Raw genomic sequence first — 10,365 nt, 5'->3', positions numbered from 1 at the left:
CATCACTTCATGCTAGATTTGTATCAGAACATTGTTGAATGTACCAGAGCATCATCAGAGCATCTCTACATCCTGAAATGTTACAGAACAAAAACTAAACGACAAAAGTCAGCATGAACGAGTCAGAACATAAAATGTATATTCGAACACATGATATGTATTAGAGCCATATAGGCTGAAATAATGTATCAGAGCAAATAGAATTTTGTCAGAGCAAATAGACAAATATGGATCAAATTCTATTATCAGTGCTTCTGATTCATTCTTCTTTCTTGCTTCTGATCTCTGAAGCTTGACAGCACTCAGCTTGCTTCAGTTTCCATGAGCTTATTCTTTTTACAGAATAACACTTCTTATGGTTTTGCTTCTTGTGTTTGCATTGAAGATTCTCTTCACTTCTTTATACCTGCAAAACACTTAAACCATATAGAACTTGCAGTTCTTGTTAGTAAATGTGTGGGAGCTTTACCCAGCAACTGATAGATTAATCAAATCATTTATCATTTATCTTCTCCCCCTTTTTGTCATATCATCAAAAAGCAAAAAAGATTCAGAGACAAACAAAACGAAACACACGGAGGAAGAAGATGATTTCATTGAAGTTCAAACAGCAGGTACAGAAGGACATGAAGATAAGAAAGATCAGATGCACAAAGACAGATGCAACGAAAAGAAAGAAACAACACAGACTCAATCTAAGATGACCCTAGCCTTGACAAGATCTTGGCCAGCATCTCTTTAACCTCATTGTTGTGTCCTTCTTGCCTCACCATGAAAGCGTTATACTTATCATTGAGTGGGCTTTGCTCATCCTGTCTCTTCTGAATTTCTTCTAGAGTCCTTGCAAGACGAGAAGGTTCATCAGAAGAAGCTTCAACGCTTTCAACCACAGGAATAGCAACTTGATCTATAGCTTCCATGGATAGATCATTTGCAGGGATGTCCTCAACAGGATCTGATTCAGCAACATGATCTTCAGCATCTGCTTCTTGCATAGAAGCATCTCCATATTCTGCAGCAGGAATTTCCGAGTCTCCATTCTCAAGTGCCTGAAGAATGGCAGCTAGATTCCTGGGAGCAGAAGGGCCTTCAACTTCTGGTGGGTCAACAACTTCTGGAATGACCAAGCTTGGATCTTTCTCAGAAGGGTTTTCCCTTAGATAGTCAAAGAGAGTCTTGAAGTCTCCGAGCAGAACATGATAATCAGGAATAAAGATAACAATATCCCTGCATGGATTTGCTTCCATTTCAGCAGCCAGTCTTAATTGTTCCATCTCATCCAAGAAGGGCTTCTCTTCCAACAGATGTCTACCTTTGAGACTAGCAAACCAGAAGTCTTCATAATTCCTCAGAATTCCACGAGGCCGTGGGGCAGCAGCTACACAGGCTTCCTGAAGTTCTAAAAACAGAGCATCTGATTCTCTGCGAAAAATCCTCCAGAAGTTCCGCATAGCAACATCATTCAATCCAGAACTTTCAGCAATTCTGAGAGTATCAAAGGTACTTCTGAGATTCCTCTTTATGTTTTCAAAAACTACACCAATAGGATATACAGGGCGGAATTTTATTTGGGTTTTTGAAAAGGCAGGGTTGGAAGTGAAGTACGGATGAGATTCTCTATCCAACCTATAAGAAGATTCTGCTTCAGTATCAGAATCTAACACTACCACTTCAGCTTCAGGACGAGGCTTGGGAGTGTAGTTGCAATCACGGAGCAGCTGCTCATGTGATGCAGAGGTTGGAAGAGGAGAATCACAAAGATTGTTTTGAGAGGTGGAGGGAGTATGTTCAAGGGTGGCATTGAGAGAAGGTTGAGATGGAAAGAGAGTTTGAAGGGGTGGTATATCCAGAACAGGATTTATGGTAGGTGGAGAGGAAGGAATGGTTATAGGAGAAGATGGAGGTGTAAGAACATGGACAAAGACAGGTGATTCTGATGTGGCTTTTTCTGGTTCAGGTGTAGGGACAACCTCTATTGGTGCAGCTTCTGAACAAACAGCAGGAACAGAATCAGGTTCAGAAATGCATATACCTTTGGAACCTCTCAGAAAAGCTTTGGCCACATCCTCAGTCTTCTTCTGCTTCTTACTCTTCGGCTCTTCAATAATCTTTGCTTTGCCGCTAGCGATTTCTTTCCTTCTGACATATGCCAGAACTTCTGGTTGATTCTCAGCCTCTTGAGAGATATTTTCTTCATCAGATTCTTGAAGAATCATCTTTCTTTTTCTGATTTTCTTCTTCTCAACAACTTCAACAATCTCAGCATTGTTATTTGACTTCTTCTTCTTTTTCTCAGCTTCCTTCTTTTTCTTCTCAAAATCAGCAGAGACAGCCTTAACAACCTTTGCAATGACTTCTTCTGGGACCACTTCTTTCTTGGTGGTAGCAGCAGGATGATCAAACTTTCTTTTGGTCCTTTCTTCCTTCTTACGATTCACTTTAATAGGAGCACCTTTGTCTTGATCTTTAAGACTCTTATCCTCTTTTTGTGACTTCAGATACTTAGTTCTGACTTCAGGTACCTCACTATTGAAGAAGGTTTCAAAGTCAGCTAGTACTGGTTTTCTTCTGATTCTTGTTCCAGCTAGAGGTTGAGGAACTTTGAGGATAGTGTCAATTATTTTCATCTTCTTTAAAGAAAAAGCATTCAGACAGGCTCCAGAGGTGACAGCAAGGTTTTTGATAATACCTTCAGACTCCAGACTTTCAACAATCTTGGAATGCACCAGAAGGTTTGTAATAATTCTACCAAAAGGAATGATTGTTCCACCATTTTCTTTTCTGAAAGCGTTTCTGGAATCCTTTACTGCTTTCCACATATGGTTGAAGATAATATAAATCGCATCAACCTTCTTCTGAGTGGCAATGCAATAAAGAATATACCTTTGATCATTACTGATGAAATCCGAGGCATGTGTTGCTTTCCTATGGTAGAAACACCCAAGAAGGATCTTTGTCCAGATTCTGTAGACATCTCTCAAATCCTTGACGTGTTTTGTTTTCTTGACATTTGGATAGAGAGTGGATAGAACATCTCCCAAATCCGCCCTTTGATCAAACTCAAAAACCCCTTCAGGGTTTTTCAGGTCAAACATCATTCTTAGGATGTTTTCAGTAATAACAACAAACTTTCCATGGACGAAAGAAAGTATAGATTTTGGAGCAACCACAGCATGTGCCCAGAACTCCTTGACAAGATCCGGATAAACTGGACCAACGAACTCAGCAAACAACGAGGTCCATCCTTGAAAGATGATGTCTTCTTTAAGGTGAAATTGGTTTTCTTCAATGTTGTCAAAGTCAACCATGAGTTCACACAGAACTTCCAATTCATCTTTAGGAATGGAGCATGCAACAACAGGAGTAAGTTGCAAAGTTTCTTCTTGGAGATGATGAGGAACAGATGACTCAGCATTTTGGGATGAGAAGGCAGCCATGGATGCAGAATGAACAAAAACGAACAAGAAAAGCGAACTGGGTTTTCGATTAGGGTTTTTTTAGAAAACGGCTAAGAACTTTTCAAACGAGAGAATGCAAGAAGAAAGAGAGACAAGGGAGCGAAAAAGATGTAAGATATGATTTGAAAAGAATATAAGGAGACAAATATAAACTAGAAAATGAAAAAGAATAAATAAACAAATTGAATAGTTTCAGAATCAAAAGAAATCATTTTCATTAAATGACGAGTGACGTGAGGAGAGAGATCGTGGTAAAAGAAATGATTTAAAACAGTTACCTAGGTCGGCGTCTTTTCAACTGAACGCTTCGTACTGACCGTAGAGACACGTGTTCATCATTAGATAATGGATGACAGGTGTGAATTTCAGAATAGACTTTACACCTTCAGATTCAGATCACTGCTTCTGATCTGATCAACTTTCTCTTCTGGAAACACTCCTTCTGAAGTGTGCTGATATAAATCTGAATGATCTTCTGATCCATTACTTCTGATATACACAGCTTCTGGAGGTTCACTTTTTTTATTCTGCAGCTTCTGATAAGACAAAACTGTATCTGCAGAAATTCTTAAGCTGCTTTGTTTCATTAGAAACAAGTTTATCATCAAACCAGATATTTATTGATTCGTCCACAATCAGTGTTTCAATATTGTATATTCTGTGGCATTTAGAGCATTCAGAATAAATAAGAACGAAACATCATTGCTATAGAAACAAACAAAACAGATGGTTCCAAGACTAATAAGCTTTCTTTTCTGATCTCCTACGAACATAGTTTCTTCAACAGATTTAAGTACCAGAACTTGGAAGACAGTCCTTCTTCCCTTCAAGTGTTGAGACCAACTTGAGTTCAGATGACATGACATGTTGACTTTTATCTTCTTTGTCGCCAAGAGAATCTGCAATAGGAATAGTCTTTTTCTTTGGTACCCACATCTTCTTGGGTCCTTTCTTGTTAGATTTTCTCAAGTTCTGATTGAACTTGGATTTAACATTGTAAGCAATAGGAGAAACAGCATGATAATTTTTAATGTGAGTTTCATGATATTTCCTAGGTTGTGTCACATGCTTTTTAGTGTGTGTTATGTGAAAACTTTGAGCATGTGAAGTGTGCCTAATATCATGGGAGTGGCCATACTTGAACTGATCATACAATGGCTTGTATGTGAATTTCATTTCATCAACAGGTTCAAGTTTGTATGGGGTTTCACCCTCAAAACCAATGCCGACTCTTTTGTTTCCAGACACAGCATATATCATAGAAGCTAGCTGACTTCTGCCAATACTTCTAGATAAGAACTTCCTGAAACTTAAATCATATTCTTTCAGAATATGATTTAGACTAGGAGTGGATTTTTCTGAATCAGAAGTAGATCCAACATTATTGGATAATTTTAAAAGTTTTTCTTTTAATTCAGAATTCTCCAACTCAAGCTTCTTTGTTTCAAATTCAAATAGCTTTTTCAGCTTTTTGTATTTGAGACTGATCTGAGACTTGAGTTCCAGAAGTTCAGTTAGACCGGAAACTAACTCATCTCTAGTAAGTTCAGAAAATACCTCTTCAGAATCTGATTCTGATGTAGATTCTGATTCGTCATCTTCTGTCGCCATCAGCGCACAGTTAGCCTGCTCATCTTCAGAGTCTGAATCATCTTCTGACTCATCCCAGGTTGCCATAAGACCTTTCTTCTTATGAAACTTCTTCTTGGGATTTTCCTTCTGAAGTTTTGGACATTCATTCTTGAAGTGTCCAGGCTCATTGCATTCATAGCACATGACCTTCTTCTTGTCAAATCTTCTGTCATCAGAAGATTCTCCACGTTCAAATTTCTTTGAACTTCTGAAGCCTCTGAACTTCCTTTGCTTGGTCTTCCAGAGTTGATTTAGCCTTCTGGAGATCAAGGACAGTTCATCTTCTTCTTCAGATTCTGATTCTTCAGGATCTTCTTCTCTAGCCTGAAAAGCGTTAGTGCATTTCTTGATATTGGATTTTAATGCAATAGACTTACCTTTCTTTTGAGGCTCATTTGCGTCCAGCTCTATTTCATGACTTCTCAAGGCACTGATAAGCTCTTCCAGAGAAACTTCATTCAGATTCTTTGCAATCTTGAATGCAGTCACCATAGGACCCCATCTTCTGGGTAAGCTTCTGATGATCTTCTTTACGTGATCAGCCTTGGTGTATCCCTTGTCAAGAACTCTCAATCCAGCAGTAAGAGTTTGAAATCTTGAAAACATCTTTTCAATGTCTTCATCATCCTCCATCTTGAAGGCTTCATACTTCTGGATTAAGGCGAGAGCTTTAGTCTCCTTGACTTGAGCATTTCCTTCATGAGTCATTTTCAAGGACTCATATATGTCATAGGCCGTTTCCCTGTTAGATATCTTCTCATACTCAGCATGAGAGATAGCATTCAGCAAAACAGTTCTGCATTTATGATGATTCCTGAAAAGCTTTTTCTGATCATCATTCATTTCTTGCCTTGTCAGCTTTACGCCACTGGCATTTACTGGATGTTTGTAACCATCCATCAGAAGATCCCATAGATCACCATCTAGACCAAGAAAGTAACTTTCCAGTTTATCTTTCCAGTATTCAAAGTTTTCACCATCAAATACCGGCGGTCTAGTATAACCATTGTTACCGTTGTATTGCTCAGCAGAGCCAGATGTAGATGCAGGTGTAGACTTTTCACTTTCATCAACCATCTTTTACTGAAGCGTTTTTCTCTTCCTGAATCTTTTCTAAACACGGTTAAGTGCTTGCACCTTAGAACCGGCGCTCTGATACCAATTGAAGGATAGAAAAACACTTAGAAAGGGGGGGTTTGAATAAGTGTAGCTTTAAAAACTTGACAGATAAAAATAAATTGCACAGTTATTTTTATCCTGGTTCGTTGTTAACTAAACTACTCCAGTCCACCCCCGCAGAGATGATTTACCTCAACTGAGGATTTAATCCACTAATCGCACGGATTACAATGGTTCTCCACTTAGTCAGCAACTAAGTCTTCCAGAGTCTTCTGATCACACACTGATCACTCCAGGAACAACTGCTTAGATACCCTCTAAGACTTTTCTAGAGTATACTGATCCACACGATCACTCTAGTTACAACCTGCTTAGATAACCTCTAAGACTTCCTAGAGTATTCTGATCCACACGATCACTCTAGTTCTTTACAACTTAATGTAATCAATTCTAAGAGTATTACAATTGCTTCTTAAAAGCTATAATCACAAACTGTGATATTTCTCTTAACGTTTAAGCTTAATCTCACTAATATATTACAACAGCAATGTAGTGAGCTTTGATGAAGATGAAGATTCTGAGCTTTGAATAGAACAGAGTTTCAGCAAGTTAATAGGCGTTGTTTTGTTCAGGATCGTTAACCTTGCTTCTCATCAGAACTTCATATTTATAGGCGTTGGAGAAGATGACCGTTGAGTGCATTTAATGCTTTGCGTGTTCCGTACAGCATCGCATTTAATGTTATACGCTTTTGTCAACTACCTCGAGCCTTGTTCACGCTGTGTCTACTGACGTAGCCTTTAGTAGCTTTTAACGTTCCTTTTGTCAGTCAGCGTAGCTTGCCACTTGTACTTTCTTCTGATCTGATGTTTGTGAATACAACGTTTGAATATCATCAGAGTCAAACAGCTTGGTGCAAAGCATCTTCTGATCTTCTGACCTTGAAGTGCTTCTGAGCGTGATACCATCAGAACTTCAGTGCTTCTGTTCTCTTGTTCTTCTGATGCTTCCATAGACCCATGTTCTGATTCTGCTTCGACCATCTTCTGATGTCTTGCCAGACCATGTTCTGATGTTGCATGCTGAACCCTTTGAGACAAAGCTTCTGAGCGCTGAATTATGCGTACTCTTTTATATATTTCCTGAAAAGGAAATTGCATTGGATTAGAGTACCATATAATCTTAAGCAAAATTCATATTATTGTTATCATCAAAACTAAGATAATTGATCAGAACAAATCTTGTTCTAACACATGTATATAATAGGTGATATGGGATGTGAATAAGCAATTGAAAGTTCATATCACCCTTATCACACCTTATAGTTATACAAAAGAGTTAAATCACACCGCACAAAAGACATTATTCAAGTACAAACAAAAAACATTAGTTTTAGAAATGTTTCTTCAAAAACACTTTAATTATGAGATGCGTTCGAAAATAGATTTCCAAAGAGTGTTTTAAAGTTTATATCTCCATCACGCAAAAAGAGAAATTTTCTACTGTTTTGGCCCTAGACTGAAGCAGGTCTAACCAGCCTAACATATCTAATTGTGATTGAGTAAGACATACAAAAATTTATTTTTATTTTTTAATTAATAAAAAATTGTGATGAATTGTTTTTAAAATAAGAGTGAAGACCCATTTTGGTCCCTCACAAATATTATACGAGTCAAATTAGTCCTTCACAATAAAATAGACTCAATTTAATCCTTTATAAAATTTAACCGGATCATATAAGTCCTTCTGTTAATATTTTTTTAAACCGGTTTTTCCCTAGTTTTAAACCGTGAATGGATTGCCACGTTGAATTTTATTTTATTTTCATTTTTAAAATTTTTATTTTTAATTTCATTTTTAAACAATTATAAATTAATAATATAAAAAGCCAAAATTGTTTCTTATAAGGAGTTAAACTCAGGCCCATGTGGTTAATCTTAAACAATTCTAAATTTAAAATAAAAAATACAAAATTTGTATCAATATGATCTCGAACCTAAGTCTCTTCAGATTAAATGACAGTCAATTTAATAAAATAGAAATTGATTTGTCTAATTGTAAATGATAGTCACTTTACTAACAATAGAAATTGATTTGTCTAGTTGTTATTGATAGTCACTTTACTAACCGTAGAAATTGATTTGTCTAGTTGTAAATGATAATCATTTTATTAACAATAGAAATTGATTTATCTAGTTGTAAATGATAGTCACTTTACTAACAATAGAAATTGATTTGTCTTGTTGTAAATAATAGTCACTTTACTAACAATAGAAATTGATTTTTCTAGTTGTAAATGATAGTCGTTTTATGAACGATAGAAATTGATTTGTTTAATTGTAAAGTGAAAATCATTTAACTCGAAGGGACTTGGATTTGAGACCTCATAGATAAAAATTTATGTATAAAATTTGTTAATATTAGTAGAAATCATGAAAATTATTTATTTAAAAATTACTTTATAAGAAATAATTTTGGCTTTTTTATATTATTCATTGATAACTGTTTAAAAATGAAATTAAAAATAAAATTCATTTAGTATTTAAAAAATAAAAAATTAAAAAAATCCAACCTGTCAGTTCAGTCACGGTTTAAAAGTATGAAAATAACCGGTTTAGAAGTAGGAAAAAATCAATTTGAGAAATATACTAGCAGAAGGACTAATATGATCCGATTAAATTTTGTAAGGATTAAGTTGGGTCAATTTTTTTGTGAGGGACTAATTTAACTCGTATAATATTTGTGAGGGAACAAAATAAATCTTTACTCTTAAAATAATTGTCATGTTTTCATACAAGTATTTTTTACGAGGAAAGACCCTTCACAGTCTCGCAAGCAACAGCGTTTCCTGAATTCATTGGAGAATTTCAAAATGAAGTCGGCAATTGTTCTTGATGGAAACGGACCCAACCTCGCAAAACAACCACGTCGAATTCACACTCCAAACCATGGTTCGTTGGAATTCTGCTCTTCACTCAATTTATACCTTTGCCCCTTTCTCCACTGTTGTTTTTTCCATATCATGAATTCGAAAACACGAGTTTCCTGATTTTTTTCCGCGGTGTTTGGATGCTGTAGATTGGGGATACATTTTTGTACAGAATGAGCAGAACCACTCAACTGATAAAGCTCATGAATCATTTAAGTGATCTTCACGCTACGGATCCTGTATCATTTATATTCAGCTATGAAGGGGAGCGGCTATACGGAGAGGAGACTCCTAATAAGGTTTGTGTTTGCCAATATTTGTTTCAAATTCCAATACTTGAAATGCTCTTGGAAATGGAAATGTATTTTGCTGCAGCTGCACATGGAGGATGGGGATATAATACATCTCGTGCAATGTATAGGCCCCCCAGCCGTCGACCTTAAGATTAAAGATCAGGTTTCATCTTTCCTTAAGTTTTTAGGGTTTCGGTCATATTATTGGTTCATGTTAATTATATAAAGAATTTTATTGTTTTTCCTCTAAAGTTGTTATGGAATTAGAAATGTTTGGTGAAATGGTAGAGTTAGAGTCTTGTTGCGGTGGGAGTAGGTTCCCCAATGTGGCGGCGTAGAGATGGACCTGCAGGATTAGCACTCAAACTCACAAGTCCAGTAAGAGAATGAAGAGTAAAATGTGAGTTATGGTTTTGTGGGTCCCTTATTTCCCGACGTTGGAATGTGGGAGGCCATTCGATGATATTTAACTGTAAGCAGCAGTCCGTAGCAGGGTTTCACAGTACCTTCAACGCCTTGGTAGATGGACTTTGGACTGATGATTGAGCCTCCCCTTTCATTCCATTTGTCTTTGACACTTTTGGTTTACGAGCACCAAAAGCAGTAGATCTTTTACAGAGAGTGCAAAAGCTCATAATGTTGTGTCACCTAGGACAATGAATGAAGTTTTTAAGACAATTGGTTTTGCCATCTAAAAAGGGGTCGTGGCGCTGCTTGGTACCCGTTTGGCTGCTATTTATGTATAATATTGATTATACATATCTATATTAGAATTTGTAAGTAGGTTTTTGGAAGGAGAGAAATTTCCGTTACTTAGTATGGTTTTGAGAAGGGAAACAATGTTTGTCTATGTGTATCTTCTTAATAGTAGTATTGTTTCACTGAATTTTCCAAGTAATATTGGTTGGATATGGCAGTATATCAATGTTCATTT

General features: G+C 36.6%; 1 protein-coding gene across 1 annotated transcript; it reads left to right on the top strand.

Moving 5' to 3' along the window:
- Window positions 1–9,041: 9,041 nt before the first annotated feature.
- On the top strand, window positions 9,042–9,657 carry LOC131658846 (small ubiquitin-related modifier 1-like). The gene is made up of 3 exons (XM_058928096.1): window positions 9,042–9,160; window positions 9,288–9,437; window positions 9,514–9,657. The coding sequence occupies exons 1-3, from the start codon at window positions 9,104–9,106 to the stop codon at window positions 9,655–9,657; spliced, it is 351 nt and encodes a 116-aa protein (XP_058784079.1). The 5' UTR covers window positions 9,042–9,103.
- Window positions 9,658–10,365: the final 708 nt, after the last annotated feature.

This window comes from Vicia villosa, linkage group LG3 (assembly GCF_029867415.1).
Source record: "Vicia villosa cultivar HV-30 ecotype Madison, WI linkage group LG3, Vvil1.0, whole genome shotgun sequence".
Classification (NCBI taxonomy): Eukaryota; Viridiplantae; Streptophyta; class Magnoliopsida; order Fabales; family Fabaceae; genus Vicia; species Vicia villosa.
Note: the sequence above shows the minus strand (reverse complement) of the source record. Positions and strands in the feature narration are given on the sequence as shown.

Bases quoted from the DNA above. Each gene is read 5' to 3' on its own strand.
- LOC131658846 (XM_058928096.1), top strand. From the start codon at position 9,104: ATGGAAACGGACCCAACCTCGCAAAACAACCACGTCGAATTCACACTC. The intron at 9,161-9,287 runs GTTCGTTGGAAT...TGGATGCTGTAG, and splicing joins AATTCACACTCCAAACCATG to ATTGGGGATACATTTTTGTA. The intron at 9,438-9,513 runs GTTTGTGTTTGC...ATTTTGCTGCAG, and splicing joins GAGAGGAGACTCCTAATAAG to CTGCACATGGAGGATGGGGA.